Raw genomic sequence first — 18437 nt, forward strand, 5'->3', positions numbered from 1 at the left:
ACTTCTTCCATTTTCTAATAATTGCGCCAACAGTTGTTGCCTTCTCACCAAACTGCTTGCCTATTGTCCTGTAGCCCATCCCAGCCTTGTGCAGGTCTACAATTTTATCCCTGATGTCCTTACACAGCTCTCTGGTCTTGGCCATTGTGGAGAGGTTGGAGTCTGTTTGATTGAGTGTGTGGACAGGTGTCTTTTATACAGGTAACGAGTTCAAACAGGTGCAGTTAATACAGGTAATGAGTGGAGAACAGGAGGGCTTCTTAAAGAAAAACTAACAGGTCTGTGAGAGCCGGAATTCTTACTGGTTGGTAGGTGATCAAATACTTATGTCATGCAATAAAATGCAAATTAATTACTTAAAAATCATACAATGTGATTTCTTGGATTTTTGTTTTAGATTCCGTCTCTCACAGTTGAAGTGTACCTATGATAAAAAAATACAGACCTCTACATGCTTTGTAAGTAGGAAAACCTGCAAAATCGGCAGTGTATCAAATACTTGTTCTCCCCACTGTATATATATGGGAGATTGGAAATGATGCAGACAATTACATTGATGGAAGCAACAATCTATCCGCAATATTAAAGCTCCCCCCCAAAAAGCTCCCCCCCCCCCCCCCCCCCCCCCCTTTTTACTACTTTAATACACATATAAATGCATTTGTCTCAATACTTTTGGACCCCTAAAATGGGGGGATTATGTACAAAAAGTGTTGTAATGTCTAAACATTTCACCCAATATGGATGAAAATACCATCAAATTAAAGCGGACAGTCTGCACTTTAACCTCATAGTCATTGTATCCAAAGTGCTGGAGTACAGAGCCAAAACAACAACATTTTCACTGTCCCTATAGTTTTGGAGCTCACTGTACAATGTACTAACCAGACAGTTGATACCTGTGTTCCAGACAAGATCTGGAAGTCAGTTGGTGACCACCCCTTCCTGCCCTCTCTCTGGTCCAGGTATTGTGGAGGCTGGTTTGCCGAGGTCCCAGAGTGAATCAGCCACGGGATTCACTGCCTCCAGACGCCATGGGCGGAGCCGGGATGAGCAGAGACGCCACACCATCACCAATGGAGTGGGTTACGGAATGGTACGTACACACACACACGCACACGCGCACACACACACACACACACACACACACACACACACACACACACACACACACACACACACACACACACACACACACACACACACACACACACACACACACACACACACACACACACACTGTTGCATATGCACAGATTTAAGAGAGGCAGTCAAACAACCATGTTCTCACCGCTAGTGATGTTCAGTGATGGTGGTCATGTTAGGGGTAATTTTATCTAGAGGGTGGAGCTGGGAACAGTTCCATGGATAAACAGGCCTTTCTGCTCTGTGCAGACTTCTACTGCTCTCTGGCACTTTGTTTCTGTTGGCCAACACCCACCATTCCACCCCTCTCCCTACTTCCCTCCCCCTTTTTTCTCAGTCCAACCCCTCTTCTACTGTTGCCCTCCCAATCTCCTGCCCCCCCCATGCCTCCTCTCTCTCTCTCTCTCTCTCTCTCTCTCTCTCTCTCTCTCTCTCTCTCTCTCTCTCTCTCTCTCTCTCTCTCTCTCTCTCTCTATCTCTATCTCTATCTCTATTCCTCTCTCCCTCTCTCTCTCTCTCTCTCTCTCTCTCTCTCTCTCTCTCTTTCTCTTTCTCTATCCCCCAGCCTCTCATTTCTCTGAGCCCTACTCTCTCTCTCCCTCTCTCTCTGTCTTTTTCTCTCTCCTTCCACTCTTTCTCTGTGTTGAGTTGTAGAGGGAGCTGCTCCCCCTCCCCCCTACTCCCCCCTCTGATTGCCTGTCCACATGGTAATGAGCCGGGTCGGACCCAGGGGCCTGGAAGCAGGGGACTCGCTTGGTCCACCCGGCCCAGCCTGGACAGCCGTTTGGGCAGCCTACACCACTGTCTTCATCCCTCTCAGCAGCAGTCTGTACAGCAGCAAGGCACTGCACTTTTTCCTTTGGGTGAGTGAGAACCATTACAGGAGAGAGGAAGAGAAGGAAGGATATTTAGACTGGAGGAAAGTCTTGTTTGGCCATTGAGGAGTTTCCATGTATATATGTCTACTACCCGCTCCAGATGTGTGTCAAGCTGTGTCAATATTTAACTATGGAGTTATGAGCAGAGTCAGAGAGAGATAACAAGTTGTCAACTAGCTGAATGTTTGACAGTTCTGTTGTGTGTCTGTGGTTAATGAGTTGTTGAAGCTAGTGGACAGTGTTAGTGTGGGTTTGTATCAGGTTGTGTCTTGTTGATAACCTGTAAACCCCTGGTTGTCATGTTGTTGCTTTAGCCCTAGCAGTTGTATGTTAGTTTGTACTGTTTGGAGCTGCTGTGTAGACTAGCCGCATGCACATTATATAGAAATAAATCATGCCTCAGTATTGAAAATAGGAGAAAGATTGTTCAGACAACGCTTCTACCTGTATTGGATTTTGGTGATATTGTTTATATGCATGTGGCAGCCCCCGCAATCCGTTTTATCACAGGGGACAATTTTAGGACTCATCATTGTAGTCTGTATAAAAATGTGGGATGGACCTCTGTCTGTAAGAAGAGAGCTGCATACTTGTTCATTTATTTACAAAGCAATCTTCCAGAAACTCCCTTTATATGTAACTTCATTAATTCAGTTTAGAATCATAAGTTACCAAACCCATTCTCAGGAATGGATAACACTAGAGATCCTTTCAGTCTCCACAGATTTTTGTGGAACAATCTGCTGAGTTTTATTTTTTGAACCTTTATTTAAACAGGGAGTCACATTGAGATTAAACATATATTTTACAAGAGAGCCCTGTATACATTCCAATAAAAACATCATAATAAAACATACATATATATGTGAATGAAACAATATAATTCAGCACACAATCAAAATAAACATATTTAATAAAAGCAATCACATTCAACTACATAGAGGTCCCCAATCAATCATTTAACTGCCTGAGTGGCACCAGAACATATAACTGCAGGAAACTCTGGGGCGGCAGGTAGCCTAGTAGTTAGAGCGTTGGGTCAGTACCCAAAAGGTTGCTGGATTGAATCCCCAAACTGACAAGGTAAAAATCGGTCGTTCTGTCCTTGAATAAGGCAGTTAACCCACTGTTCCCTGGTAGGCCGTCATAGTAAATAAGAATTTGTTCAAAACTGACTTGCCTAGTTAAATATAGGTTAAATAAAAAATTCAAAATAAACATGATATTGTACTTTGTGATTTTAGATAAGACAACATCATCAGTGTCATGCCATTGTTGGTGTTGTATGCTTTGTCATTTTAACACTGGTGATGTTAGCCTTGTCAGCCAGCTGGGACATGTACCCCCTCTCCCCTCTCTAACTTTTCTATCATTCCCCTTGCACCTCCCCCCTCTCTCTACAGAGCTGCCCTGCCTGTGGCCCACCACACAAACACACAGCCTGACACTGGGTCACGCTTAATTCCAGCCACAAACCCCCCACCCCTCTCTGTCTTTCTCTGCTCTCCCTCTCTTTCATCTCTCTTTCTCCTCTCCTCTGTCCTCTGTTTGCAGGTCCCATTCAACCCAGCAGGGCCAGAGCTGAAAGGGGAAATGTGTTTAGTATGCAGTGATGCCACAAGAGGTTTATCCTGGCTGGTTATAGTCCAGATCAGATAACAACAACAGTATCAGCACACTTTGACAATACTGGTTGGTTTATGTCATTGGAAAATAGGCCTTTGTACAGACATGGTTTTCCCAACAGTGATAGTGTATGGAGAGAGTGGATGACACATCAGGTGGCTGAATGCCAAGAATGGGGCCTGTGCTGTGCTGGAGGATAAGATGGTCAGCAGAACTCAATGCTGTCTGCCTGCCACTGGGACAGGACGGCCTGTTGGAGTGGCTACTGTTTACCCATTCTTAGGTCTATGCACGGTTGCTATGGCGCCGGGCTGATTGCTCCAATGAATATTGCTCTTCCTTTTGAGGTTGGGGTACAATTCTGGCACAATTGGCCCTGGGCCATTGTCTCAGGACAACATGTAGAGATGTAGCTTTTTGATCATCATAAATGTGACATGCAAGCTTAGCTAATACACAACATTTACCCTGAGATGATTGTAAATTAGGGACCCCTTTTTTGGGACTCAGTATGAGTATAAGCTTGAGGAGCAAGCAGCAAGCATACAGAGTCGCCAAATGACTTCAGGTTAGTGACCCAAATTGATGACCATAGTGAGATAGATGTTGACTCCCTCTTGCTCCAGCTGAAGCAGATGAAGGAGTTGGAACAGGAGAAGGACTCTCTGCTGGCTGGTCTGGACGTGGTGGAGCGGGCTAGAGAGTGGTACCAGACCCAGATCCACAATGTCACAGAGAGACAGAGACACGTGGGCCAGAGCAACCACTGCACGGTAAGGACTGTTCATTAGGCAGCAAACAGAAGAAAACAAACTGAAACAGGGAGTGACTACCTCCTGGACTTGTCCGTCCCGAGGGCCTCCGAAGTGGCACAGCAGTCTAATGCACTACATCACAGTGCTAGAGGCGTCACTACAGACCCGGGTTCCATCCCAGGTTGTATCACAACCGGCCGTGATCGGGAGTCCCATAGGATGACGCACAATTGGCCCAGCGTTGTCCGGGTTAGGGGAGGGTTTGGCCGGGGGGGGCTTTACTTGGCTCATCGTGCTCTAGCGACTTCTTGTGGCGGGCCGGGCGCCTGCAGGCTGACCTCGGTCGTCAGTTGGGCGGTGTTTCCTCTGACACATTGGTGTGGCTGGCTTCCGGGTTAAGCGTGCGGGTGTTATGAATTGTGGTTTAGCGGGTCAAGTTTCAGAGGATTCACGTCTCAACCTTTGCCTCCTGAGCCCATTGGGGAGTTGCAGCGATGAGACAAGATCTAAATTGTGGGGGGAAAAGGGAGTAAAAAATTTTTTTTTTTTAAATTACAAGTAAAACAAATATGAATATGTCCTAATGAACATGACCCAGGTCATGTACAGTATAATTCAGTACAATAGGTATGGATAATATATAAATGATCTGAAACTGTCTGATCTTACTGTTTCTCTTTCTCTCTCCCACCAGGATTTCTTCACAGAATCCCAGAATCAAAGTCGCATGGATGTTCTGCTTCCCAAGCTGCAGGAAGCCAACCGCTGCCTTAATGACCTCATTTCCTGCTCTGGAATGGTGAATATTGATGATTCACCTTGAAATATGACATATTACCTGACTGTGTGTAACTCAGCCTCCTCACTGCCCTATGAGGAATGGTTGTCTCATATAATTGTGCAATTTCTAAGTTCAATTTCTAAGTTCTAAGTTCAAGTTCCAGTAAGAGGAAAACTCTTACTGGAATCCTCTCAGTGGCAATTATATGTTGAAAGTTCATTCTATGTTTTAGACAGAGAGTATAGTCAACCCTAAACACTGGAGTCTTTACTGAAACATGGTAAATAATGGTGAATTATTTATTTATTTCTCTCTCTCCCTCTTAGCAGTCTTTCCCATTCTCTGGCACCCAGCCCACAGCAATCTCCTCCAGCTCCCAGCCTCCTGCCCCTGCCCCACCACAAGCCATTCAGAGACTTAAGGACCAGAACCGCCTTCTCACCCAGGTAAACTGAAGATACTGTTAGATGTCAATTAAATGTACTGTATATACAGTATACTGTATATGTATCCGTCACCACTGTCCCTCTATGATCGTCTAACCTCTACCTGTCTCTTCTCTTCAACCTGCTGCATCGAAGCTCTGTATGTACACTCCTTAAATGCACAATAAAAGCTTGTTTAAACTCTCTTCTCCCTGGTCCATGTCTCCCCTCCTCATTTCCTCCTCCACCACTCCTCCTGTCTCCATCCCTCCATCCCTCTCTACGCCCTGGTGCAGGAGGTGACTGATAAGAGTGAGCGCATCACTCAGCTGGAGCAGGAGAAGTCTGCTCTGATCAAACAACTGTTTGAGGCTCGCGCCCGGAGCACGCATGACAGCAGCACCATGGACTCCACCTTCATCTGAATACAGACACCATAATACAACTGTAGTGGTCTCCAGCTCTATCTGCCCCCCCCCACTCACAACAAGACAACTGTATCAGACTCAACTCACCACTCCTGGCATGATGAAAGCACCTTGAACTTTGACCCCCCACTTGACCACACCCTCTGGATCTCCCCAACCGACAACTCCACTTAAAATGGCCTGCACACTAATCTGGGCCGACCCCTCCTAGAGGAGAGGGACTCCCGAGTCCACCGTCCTCTGATACCTCACCCACTGGGCAGAAAGCCTGGAACACCATAGTCTAACCATTCCTAACTGGGACCTGCCCAGGATTCTACTCCCCCTCGAAATACTCCAAGGATCTATTGTGATCCACTAGGATCCTACCTTATTGGACCAGACTTTACGTTCACCCTCCCTCCCATCACAGTATAAGCTATGTGATTGGACATCATGAACTAAATCCCAAACCCCTACATGGAGCTACTGGATCCCTGACAATCACCATGACAACAGCTCCTGTACAAATGCATTAGTTGGAGGGATTCCATTGGACACACACCACAAAATGTATTTATTTTATGAAACATTTATTCCAGATACTTTGATCTCAGTCACACTTTGGTAGATATTTCTCCCCTTGTATTCCAATATATCCACTTGTGTATCTCAAACCTAATTGAAATGGTTGGTATGATGAGAAGCTGGGCTCTCTTGACCTGGCGGAGCTTACTGGTTTCTAGAGAGCTTTTCCCATCCCCGGGCGCCGAAGACATGGATGTCGATTAAGGCAGCCCCCCGCACCTTTCTGATTCAGAGGGGTTGGGTTAAATGTGGAAGACACATTTCAGTTGAATACATTGTTGGACAACTGACTAGGTATCCCCCTTTCCCTAAGGAGGACAACATGACTGTATAATATCTCATTTACTGTTTGTCACTCTTTGTACCCTTAAGTGAGCCAAATACACATGATGTGAAGCACTAGTATATATAGTCTATTATAAACTGTGTGGTTTGAACCCTGAATGCTGATTGGCTGACAGCTGTGGTATATCAGACCGTATACCAAAGGTATGACAAAACATTTATTTGTACTGCTAATTACTTTGGTAACCAGTTTATAATAGCAATAAGACACCTCGGGGGTTGGTGGTATATGGCCAATATACCACGGCTAAGGGCTGTGTCCAGGCACTCCGCTTTGCGTCGTGCATAAGAACAGCCCTTAGCCATGGTATATTGGCCATATACCACACCCCCTCGGGCCTTATTGCTTAATTACCCATCATCTTAGGAGTATAACAGAATAGCAGCTTGTAACTGTCGTTTTGTTTCCCTTAAAGGGAATGTATTGAGAGCACTAGGAAAGTGACACGTCCTACAAGCCAAGGAGACCTAGTAGAGGAGAGGGTAGGAGAGAAGTTTGCACGTAGAAGAGACTTGAAGATGAGAAGGATGGGTATTTATTGAATGTGTTTGAGCCCTGGTCCCTGGTGGCAGAGGGACCACTGGAACGGGACAGGGTTCAGAGAAGAGTAATGTTGGATTGGCTAGTGGGAAAAAACGACTCCTCCTTGGTTGATAGACTTCAAATGTAATGTAATGTGCTGTAATGATTCATGCGAGACTGGCTTTATAGTGCCACTTCCTCTCTGCCTTCCTACAGAGGTGTCTCAGACCCTTTGTGTCAAAAATGAGTAATGCCATGTTAGTACAGGATGAACAGAATGTGCTTTGTGAGACCTGGTTCGATGAGAGGTTAAAACCAAGCATAAGTACTGCTGCTCTTTCAATGCTGTGCTCATAATGGTCCCACCAAACCAGAATCTAAACCAGTGGCCTCATAAACCACGTAGTCAACTGGGCCCATTCAATCTTAAATCCTCTTACATTTCTAATTGAGAATATGTTTTTTAGTGGCAGTAATTGCTATTTAGCGCAACTATGTAATGATTTTGCAATGCAACTCTTATTAGGTACTGTTGTGATGTCTGCATATAAATACTCTCTGCTGTGACAGACTGCCTAGCTGTCTCCTGTTTGATTGTATGTCTTTGGTCTTGTGATTATCTTGCTTCACATTGTATGTTAGTGAATGCCACGCTATCCTTTCCTCTTTCTATTTAACTATTTCCACTTAACAGTAAAATAAACTTGCCCATAAGGTGCCAGTAAGGTCCTATAATCATTTATCTTGTAGTGTTTCAGCTTCTGATCACTTTGGCTTCGCTCTTCTATTCCTTTGTATTACAGGGTCAATCCAGATGGCGGTCATCAGTGGTAGAGGGTTTTGAAGATTTGATATATTGCCTCTTGTTGCACAAAGTTTACTTGATTTATAAAGCGGTCACCTCTATTCAGGGGGATTTTATAGGATGTCGACTGAAAAGCAGTTGGGTGCAGGTGTCTCCAAGTCATGTTTTACATGGCACAGTTGGGAGCTTAGACCTTTCATATTACTCCTCAATTAATATTCCAACCTCTTTTCCAGCACGGCAAACATTTAGAAAATGAAGTAAAATAGAAAGAATACTTACTTTGGTTAAACAAGTGTATATATGGACAGCACACTGGGAAAAGATAACACATTTGTATTAATATTTGATTGAGTTGTCAGAAAACATGAATTCAATTTGAAATCAACCAAACCTTGTTGTTGATTTGTGGTTGGAACCTGGGTTAAATTTAGAAATCGGAAACATCTATCAAAGAGCCATGTCGATGCAATGTTTACATTATGGGAACAACGTAGTCTCAAACAATGTTTGCCAGTGCGGGGTGTCTATGGAAAATCTAGGATCTTACAACTGCTGGTACACAAATGTCTGGATGAGAAAGTATGTTAGTGAGGAAGAGAACCGGTATTCGATGAGATGTAATAGGGCTCATGTGTTTCTCCTGCGTGGTGGAGAGAATGAGGCCTGGTTGTGTAACGTTTGTCTAGAGAGAGACTGACTGATACATCCTCATCTGATACCCTTTGTTCCCCTTCTATTGTATAACTCCTTGTGTCTGTTGTTGCTTGTTAATAGCACCATTAAATAATCACACACTTATACACTAGCACTGAAAGATGATGACTGATTTTGTTTCCAATTTGTTCATTCTCATCAAATATATAAGTCACTAGTGCCAAGTTGATGGACAGGTTGAGATGAATAACCTTTGATTGTGTGTTATTGTAACAGGAGGGATGGACAGACACACAGTGTAACTAACCAGAAGATCTACCATGCTTAATGATCTGTCTATCAATAAGAATATCATTGAGAATATTAGGCACCACTTCCAGACTGCTAGAAGCTATATAGTCAACTTTCAGATAGAGATCTTTGTATCTTCTCTGTTGAGAGAAAATACATGTGGCTTCTCTGACAGATCAATGACACCCATTGTAGTTGAGTAGGGGGATCTTGCCTCACAGATAACCATCAGATTAGGAAATGCCCTACTACGTTCTCACTGTATGACATAATTCATCCAATATTAATTTTGTACCCTTGGATTTTATTAGGTCAGATCCAGTGGAGGAGATTTTAATAAGGAATATAATTCTGTTTGTCCTGGGCATACAATTCTCAGGAAAAACTTGATTGGAATTGGTGTAATGTCTTTCCAAAGTTTTAGAAATGATGAGACAGCGGGGTTTATTCATTAGAGACATGAGTTTAAAATCTATTATATATGTAATAACTATAAGCAAATTAACAATGAACTTATGACATTCACATTTTTTATTACACTACATTTCACCAGCTTGAAACACAACAACAACCATGAACATTCCTAATTAATTACAATTATCTTAGAGTCCACTGATTCCACTTGAAGCATGAATTCCCACTAATTAAAAGGGCACCCAAAGCAGCAACAACTAAGCATGTTGAGTCAGAGACTCCAAGGGCACTTTTCCTCTGCTGTTCATCTCTCTCTCAGAGACTAACTAAACAGAATGGCAATGGCATCCCAGGGGCATCATGTCGTCTGCATGACTGACTGCTGCATGGTGGGGTCGTGACTTTTACACAACGTACTGTCTGTGGGATAGGAGAAGCATGAAAACAATGTCTGCCATTATGTGTTCTTCAATTATGTGATTTCAGGTTCTCACTTTTCTCTGAGATACTTGCAAGAGAAGGGGATTTAACTCAACTAAATGGCATCTCCTTTAAACTTATCAGTTTCATTGCTGTCATTTTCATCAAAATTGGCAATCTAATGAGACATTTCCTGAAACTGATAACTGAAATTACAAGGAAATTACATTAAACAAAATCAGAATGGAATAATTAAAATGTATATGACATTTGAATGTGGGGACATTTAAATTAACTTTGGTTAGATCTTTTGTCTGCTGATAAAAACAGAACCCGGTCTTGTGGCTGCAGGTGGAGCTCAGAGCCCCGGGCTGAAAGTGGCACGTGTCTGAGACTCTTCCCTTATATGACCAAAATATGTCCTGTATGAACATAGAACTAATGTAGACACAACCTTGGATTCAGTCACGATGAACAAACCTGGGTTGTCTTTCGACAGATGCTGTGGCGAGTTGTAACCATTAACCAAGATAAACACACAAAGTTATACAGAAGTTATAACCATATTCACCCAAACAAATCAGACAGAAACAAATCAGACATACAAATTAGTAAAGGAATCAGGTGAATCCTTCTGGACTGGATCCAGTTGAGTTGATTGACTGTCATTGTATGAAAAGTTTATTCAAATACTTTAAAGATAACCACCAATATGTGGCATCATAGTGAAGTGTAATTTAATTCCAATTTATAATTGAAAAAAGCATCCTTCATTTGTGTAGATGTCTTTATTCCTCTAAGTTACGGTTCTTCCATAATCGTATGAAAATGAAGAAAGAACAATCTGTAGTCTGTAATTTGAGAGGTCATCTGAAAGGTCAAACAAACTCTTTATGAGATCAGTTTCTGACATTAAGAGTAGGCTATTAGGAGCTATTCTATACATCTGTACAGATAACAGGCCAAACAGCACATGCAGGCTATGCATCAAGGAGCCTTTTTCGCCAATGAAGCCACACAAAATCCTCACTGCCAATGTACTGTGTACACCACTGACAGTCATCACGGCTCACGGATCACAAAATAATGCATGTCATGCCCATGTAACAGATTACCCTTTGTTACACTGAATTTCAGAAGTGATCTTCTGGATTGTTACATCAGTTGTTTACCACCAAATTTCCGTCAGGCTCCAATGGCGTGTTGCATCATTGCCAATCAGTGTGAATGGCAATGGCTTCTCACGACACATTCTCCAAACAAACCAATGGAACCATTATACCCACACCTCTCTTTAAATGTATTATTACCATATTTATTATACTATAATTGTTTAATAAGTGACAAAACAGTACTGTTACATAGTGTTTTAGCCATGCAGATGGCTTAGTGATGTGTGTACAGTGAGTTAACGGCCAAGCGTGCTATGGATGCCAGGGGAAACATTTTCCAGGTTTCCACACCCTTATCTTCATGTGGTGATTGGATCGTCAGGATCCCCGTAGTGTTGGGTCATCGGTGAGGGGGTGTTCTCTACACCTTATTTTGAGGTGAGGGCTCAGTCCATACTCACACACTCACAGATGAACACAGATGAAGAACTAAGGAGGATGAGCAACAGTGGAGACACCACAGTGGAGACGCCATACAGTGGAGACACCACAGTGGAGACACTATTCACTGCAACACAGAGCTGAACCAGCTGAAGACATACTGTTCCTTCAAACCAAAAGCCCTGTAACCTACCGGTAAGTCTGTCTCTTTATTTTGCATAGACTGGGAGGTTCTCTCCATTCAAATGTTTTATTACCAAAAGCCATGTAACATACCAGTAAGTCTGTCTCTTTGTTTTGTATATACTGGGAGTTTCTGTCCATTCAAATATTTTCATAAACCATCAATAGGCTTCTTATCAGTCGAGCTCCAGCTCAGGTGTCCAGAATGTAGACTATTATTAGAAACAGGATATTTTCTCCAACAGAAGAACCAAAGATTTTAATTAAATTGTCAAGCATAGTATATGAGTCTGGGCTTTAGCTACCGTACATAGGAATATCTTCTAGGAAACAGAGTACATACTGCATGGAGTCATGGCAAGTCTCAGTCTTTATTACGTGCCTAGAAACTAAAACGGGATTTACTCACAGTTTACGTTTAAACAGTGGTACATATTACAAACATGTGGCAAGGGGAATTATTCAATATCAGACAACTAGATTCTGGAATTAGGTAAAATGATTTCTTTTTTAAGACAGATATTAAGTCATGTTGATGTTCTACAGTGGGTAAAGAGAGAAATGAAGATGCTACAGGAAAGGTTATTTTATTACAAAGCATGACCAATGATATGTCAAAGTGTTCAACTAGCTGTTAAAGAAGTTGTGCTAAATCTGACAAGTTTGTATTATTTGTTTGTCCAGATTTAGAGTTCTTGTCCTGTGTCCACTGAGTCTCCCACTAGTCCAGTCATCATGGAGGTGTTCTTCAACTCGTCTTTGCTCTTCATCTCACACAGACCATTAAACTCCAGCATAGGGGACAAGACTGTATATGAGCAGTGTGACGGCATGCCAGCCGTGCTTCTCTTCTACCTGGTGCTGCAGTTCATCAACATGTTCTTGGGGATCCCAGCCAACGTCATGGTGCTGTGGCTTCTGCACAAGAACAAGAGTGACTCCACCACCTCGGACATCTTCATTCTGCACCTGGCCATCCTGGACACCTTCTTCTGCCTCATCCCCCCTCTGGAGCTGGCCAACATCGTCTACCTGACCACCAGCAGCACCTGGTACGTGCTGCGCTTCTTCTACGGCGTCAAGGACTCCTCTCCACTCTTCCTGTCCTGCATCTGCCTGGACCGCTACATGGCCGTGCTCCACCCAATCACCTTCACAGAGCTCAAGGACCGCAGCCACCGGCCCGTGCTTGCCGCCGTCATGTGGATTGTCACGCTGGCTTACTCCACCGCCAAGTGCGTGGGCAACATCGTGAACTTTGACAAGGTCTTCACAGTCATGATCCTGGCAGCATTCGCCTTCATGGTATTCTGTAATGTCGCCATCCTATGGGCCCTGAGGCAGTCTGGGCCAGGCCGTGACGAGATGCACCCTGTCAAGAAGAGAGCCTTTAAAATGGTCCTCATCATATTGGCAATCATTGTTTTGAACTACTTCCCTCCCGTGGCTCTGTTCCCCTTCCAGCAGTACTTCTCCCCGGATGTATTCCAGTGCTACATCCACTACATTGCCTTTGGCTTCATGGACATTAGCAGCAGTATCCAACCTGTGCTTTACCTGTCAAAAGAGAAAATACTACCACAGAAACCTGGCTGCTGCTGTACCAGAAATACAGCCAACTCAGGATGATCCCTCAACACACATACTGTACTGGTAGAAGTCTGGTTATTGTGGTGGGAAGTAGTTTTGGTCCAAAACTGACAATGTAAGGTATTGTTGAGGACACAAGATGTAGGTAGACTACCAGTAGACAACTATTCTCAGATTTAAGGTGAAACAAAATTAGCATATGGGCAAAATGGTTTTTTACTTCCTTTATATCTTTGTTTTCACTTTCTTCATACTGCATATATGGGGATGGAAATGCCTTTGAGAAAATAAGCCTGTCTAGAAAGTAAATGCAATACAATTTTGAGCATACTCAGTTCTTTTGACATGTGTTTGTATGCCGGTGTCATTTCATATGTTATTTCTGTTGTATCAAAGGTGTGTAATGAATTAGTAATAAAAAATATTAACACATACTGTATTATGTCTTAGAGGATTATGCATTTGGTCTGTATACCAACTGATTTGAATGCTGGTGTCAGAATGATAAAAGGTAAACAATAAAATTGTATTAATAAATACAACACTGTAGAAACTGAGGAATAGAGGTATTTGGTTTTGATAAATTATTTTAATTTGGACTAACAGCAGAATATATTCCATATTAAGGATAGATCCTCAGTAACAAGTCAATTTTTTATGTATCATTTACCACAATACATCGGCCTATTAATTACACTTTGAATAATAAATCATTTCGAAGGTTTGGCATCATTCTTACCAAAATAATCCAATTTTCTACCATAACATTCATGTCTTAAAAGTATGGCTTCTAAAACCATTAACTGTGAAAATTAGTGACATGTTCATAGATTAAATTAAATGGTTTGTCTCTAGGTAAAAGCCATTGCAACCAATCATTATTTACACCTTGCACAGCCTAAAATGCATGACACTCTTTTAAAGAAAATCAACATTTTGTTGATCGAGAATATGCCTTAAAAGCTATGTACAGTGTTAGAAAATAACATTACCACTTTATACATAGAAAGTCTAACACGAATGACAATCATTACCATACTTCATTACTGGCAAGAATGGCTCTTAGGCTACATACACTCAAAGCAGTTTCCTGTCCTACTACTTGAGGAAATCTAAGCTTGAGCTCTTGTGAAATTCAGCATAGTGTTTCTACAATGTACTGATACATCAACATTAAATAGCCATATAGAGTGCACTGTAACACATACAGTAACATGACATAACAGTCTTAGTCTTCAGTCTTTATTTCCAGGTTATGGGGAACATCAGTCCCACTGGTACTGCTCTCATTCTCCTGAGTCCTCAGCTCCTGAGTCCTCAGCTCCTCAGTCCTCAGCTCCTCAGCTCCATGAGTCTTCTGGTGCTTTTTGAGGGATGACTGGTCGGTGTAGGTCTTCCCACACTGGTCACAGGGGTAGACCTTCTCCTTGGTGTGGACCTGCTCGTGTCTCTTCAGATGGCCAGACCTACTGAAGCTCTTCCCACAGTAAGAGCAGCTGAAGAGTTTCTCCCCTGTATGAGTCCTCAGGTGCAGCTTGAGGCTGCTCGCCACACTGAACCTCTTACCGCACTCTGAGCATGTGTACGGTTTCTCTCCTGTGTGCATCCGCTTGTGTATGGTGAGGTGGCCTGCCTGGCTGAAGGTCTTCTCACACAGGTCACAATGGTACGGCCTCTCCCCTGTATGAATCCTGTAATGTGTTTTCAGGTCCCCCATACCATTGAACCTCTTGCCACACTGTACACAGCAGTAAGGCTTCTCACCAGTGTGAATTCTTTGGTGTATCCTCAGGTTACCTGCGTTGCTGAAGGTTTTGGCGCACACAGTGCAACTGTATGGCCTCTCTCCTGTGTGAGTTCGTAAATGGACTTTAAGCTGGTTGTGTTCACTGAAGCGTTTCCCACAGTGTGGGCAGCAGTACGGTCTCTCTCCCGTATGAACACGCTTGTGTATCCTGAGCTGGCCCGGGTGACCGTAGTTCTTACCACAGAGGTCGCAGCTGAACGGTCTCTCTCCCGTGTGAGTGCGTTTGTGGGACTTGAGCAGGTCTGCTCGGCCAAAGCGTTTGCCGCAGTAGTTGCAGCAGTGGGCCTTCTCGCCACTATGAGTCCTCAGGTGGATGTTGAGGGAGTTCACTCGACGAAATGTCTTCTCGCACTGGGTGCAGTTGTAGAAGCCTTGTGCGTTTTTAGAGGGCTCTGCAGAGTTCAAAGTGGGTAAAATGTCCTCCCCACTCGTCCCAGCAGGGTCAGATCCCATGTCAGGGTAGTATGTCAGGAAGGGGTCTTCTTCTGGTTCAGCCTCTCCAGTTACATTGTGACACAGCCTTCCCTCTGACTCAACAAAATGGTCGCACTCGTCTCCCATCTCCATGGCCATGTGACTGTCAGACACTATGGTGACTTTTACGTCACTGTCGCTGTCTCTAGAGTCCACATCTGTGTCCAGTGGTGACTGAAGGTGTTCATCATGCTCTTCAGGAATGATGTAATTCACCTCAGCACTCTCTGTCTTCATTTGCTTAGAAGCCAGGTTGAGAGGAGATTGGGGCTTTGAGAGGTCTATGGCGTAGTCATCCTCCATATCAGGTTCTGTCTTTATGTTTTTGAACATTAGGGCAGAAACGTTTTGGAGGCATTCTGGTTCCTGCTGAGCTGCTGCATCTGTAAAAGAGACAGACCCTCTGCTCCGAAGCATTTTGTCCTTCTGCTGTCTCCTGGAGCTTCTTCGCTCATCACCCTGTGTTTTGATTGGCTTCTGGGATTGGCCGACAGCTGAATGGCTGGAACAGGTCTTCCTTGACAAGTCAGGGAGGTGAACAGCATCCTGGTTACTTCCAGGGTCTGTGCAAAACAAAACACATGTTTAAGTAAAAAAAAATGTAAACTGTTATCCATGGTTGCCTGGAAAATGACATGTAAACATGCAACAGAGTGAGGGTCAGCTTGGCTCGGTGGCCATATTGAGGGCGGCTTGTACCTCAAGTTTGGACAGCTAGGCCTACCTCGCAATTATGCAACCAGGTGTGCATAATTTTTAAAACAACTGTGCATTATGTACGTACCCTTAACTATCGAATCCTTGTTGTCTTGATCGTGCAACCTTTGTCTAAGATCTTCATTCTCAGTTTCAATTCTTTGTAATTTACCCTTGTACTCAGACAATGTCTGGTCCACTGACTCCAATATGTCACTCACTGTGGCTTTAAAAATCGCATTCAGAGACGACTCCAAGAATACTTTTAAATCTTTTGACTTGGCCATAGTTTACTAATAAATAGGATACAAATAAACGATAAACATATTTTAATACCTTCTAAACTATCTTACAAGATGGGTGTGTATGATGTTGCTGCCGTGTACGGAACAAAGCAAATCAGTAATCGTCGCGTGAAAGTGACGTACCATTCCTTCGTTTTGTTGTTCTCTTTCCGTAGTGCCTTTTTACCGCCTCCGCAGTTTAGGAGTACGCATTGCATGTGTGTTTGCCGTCTATTCAAGCGTAGTAGCCTCCTGGCAGGTAAATGTACGTTTAATATTCATTAATATGACATACATTTAGTGCATTCTGTCGAGGGGAGCTTGTAGGGGGTTGTTTGGTGATTTGACACGTGTTTACTGTTCAAGTAGCTAATGTTCAAGAAGCATAGATCCAAGTTATACTACTTGTCACAACAACTAGCTCTTCATGTGGTGTCCTACTGTATGTAGTGCTACAAAACAACATCATTTAGGAAGTCAACACATGTAAAGTGTTTGTTTACCTTTATTGTTATTTTGAGGTTTACATGGAACAATCCTTATGAAAAAACAGAGGGAATGTTGTCTTGTAACAGCGTCTTCTTCCTCTGTAAGTAGACCCGGGGAATAGGGTCCAATGGGACTCATGGCTTACATAATTATTTGCTTAAAAGAATGCCTGCTGTGTTCTGAGGCTCTACCAGTTCACTCCCTTGTGTCAGTCTGAGTTTCAGGAATGAAGTTCAGACACTCCCCTAACCTGTGTGGGTGCCTTTAGGCTGTGGGCAGAGGCCCAATGCTCTCAGGTGTCTTTGTGCGCTTTCTCTGACTGCCAATCACAATGTGCCTTTTCTTCCTTTTTGTTGCCTCTTTTAGCTCTCTCATTCCACTCCTCCTTCCCCTTCCCCTGTCTTTCCCAGGCATATCCGTGTTGCAGATGAGCAGAGAGTGGCGGAAGTCTGGGATCTGTTGCCTGGAGATGAGAGGTATCTGTCACAGAAGAGTGAATCAGGACTTGTGAATTGCATGCGTCCTCTCTCTGTGACACCCCAGGCTAGTGCTGTCTGAGAGAGGCTCTAAGACTTGTTTGTTGTGGGTCTGAGTTGCAGCACCCAGATTGACAAGTCACTGGAGGGATTACGCCGTGTGCTGTAAGCCGTCTATCTACATGGCAATAATTAGTTTTTTTTCACCCAGACTGACTTAAAGCCCTACTAGCTAACTGATCATATGATACCCCTTGAGAAAGCTTGAAAGGGTAAGTCGATATCCAAGTTTACTATGAAATTGGCAAGTGTTACTCTGTGAAACCTTGGTAGTTTTTAGGGACATTATTAACTTTGTAGATCTAACTGTGTATTTGAGTTTTTAATGATCTTAGCCATGTTCTGCTATGTCTAGTTTCCAGACAACAGTAGTGCTTATTATCTAGAGTTTTTCCACACATGAATAATATACTGTATTTTAACCATGTTAGTCTGTTGGTATATATGGTTTCATTCAAGTTTGTGGTTTGATTTCTGCATATTTGTACGTGTCATGTAGGGACTTTGGTTGTGTTGTTTAAGAGTCAATGTGGTTACAATCAGCTTGGCATCTCACTCTGATAGCCTGTGGGCTGCTTCAACACCTCTAGACTAGAGTTTCATGCAAAGTGTATGCTAATACAACGGTCCACTGGTAGGGGATACCAACAGATCCACATAATTACTGGGACATCCACAAGTTCATGTAATGGTTCATCAGCTGCGCTAAACCTTTGCCATTGTCTTGTTGTCACTGTTCCTTATACTTTCATTCCCTAATTTGG

At 43.3% G+C, this 18437-nt stretch overlaps 2 protein-coding genes across 3 annotated transcripts; one reads left to right on the forward strand and one right to left on the reverse strand.

The window, feature by feature from the left end:
* The first annotated feature begins 1729 nt into the window (after window positions 1–1729).
* LOC120026286 (suppressor APC domain-containing protein 2-like) lies at window positions 1730–7089 on the forward strand. 2 transcript variants are annotated; one of them, XM_038971113.1, is made up of 5 exons: window positions 1730–2009; window positions 4277–4423; window positions 5100–5204; window positions 5513–5632; window positions 5908–7089. In XM_038971113.1, exons 1-5 carry the CDS (start codon window positions 1851–1853, stop codon window positions 6034–6036), a joined length of 660 nt encoding a protein of 219 aa, XP_038827041.1. In that variant the 5' UTR covers window positions 1730–1850; the 3' UTR covers window positions 6037–7089. The 2 variants fall into 2 exon arrangements, with proteins under 2 accessions (XP_038827041.1, XP_038827042.1); XM_038971114.1 differs by having other exon boundaries at window positions 5516–5632.
* Window positions 7090–13956: 6867 nt separating this feature from the next.
* On the reverse strand, window positions 13957–16763 carry LOC120025909 (zinc finger protein 260-like). The gene is made up of 2 exons (XM_038970627.1): window positions 16453–16763; window positions 13957–16231 (listed from the first exon to the last, which is right to left on the reverse strand). The coding sequence occupies exons 1-2, from the start codon at window positions 16649–16651 to the stop codon at window positions 14616–14618; spliced, it is 1815 nt and encodes a 604-aa protein (XP_038826555.1). The 5' UTR covers window positions 16652–16763; the 3' UTR covers window positions 13957–14615.
* Between the last annotated feature and the right edge of the window lie 1674 nt (window positions 16764–18437).

The sequence above is a fragment of the Salvelinus namaycush genome, chromosome 31, assembly GCF_016432855.1.
Source record: "Salvelinus namaycush isolate Seneca chromosome 31, SaNama_1.0, whole genome shotgun sequence".
In the NCBI taxonomy this organism is placed as follows: domain Eukaryota; kingdom Metazoa; phylum Chordata; class Actinopteri; order Salmoniformes; family Salmonidae; genus Salvelinus; species Salvelinus namaycush.

Bases quoted from the DNA above. Each gene is read 5' to 3' on its own strand.
- LOC120026286 (XM_038971113.1), top strand. From the start codon at position 1,851: ATGGTAATGAGCCGGGTCGGACCCAGGGGCCTGGAAGCAGGGGACTCG. The intron at 4,424-5,099 runs GTAAGGACTGTT...CTCTCCCACCAG, and splicing joins GCCAGAGCAACCACTGCACG to GATTTCTTCACAGAATCCCA. The intron at 5,633-5,907 runs GTAAACTGAAGA...GCCCTGGTGCAG, and splicing joins AGAACCGCCTTCTCACCCAG to GAGGTGACTGATAAGAGTGA.
- LOC120025909 (XM_038970627.1), bottom strand. From the start codon at position 16,651: ATGGCCAAGTCAAAAGATTTAAAAGTATTCTTGGAGTCGTCTCTGAAT. The intron at 16,232-16,452 runs GTACGTACATAA...TGTTTTGCACAG, and splicing joins CAAGGATTCGATAGTTAAGG to ACCCTGGAAGTAACCAGGAT.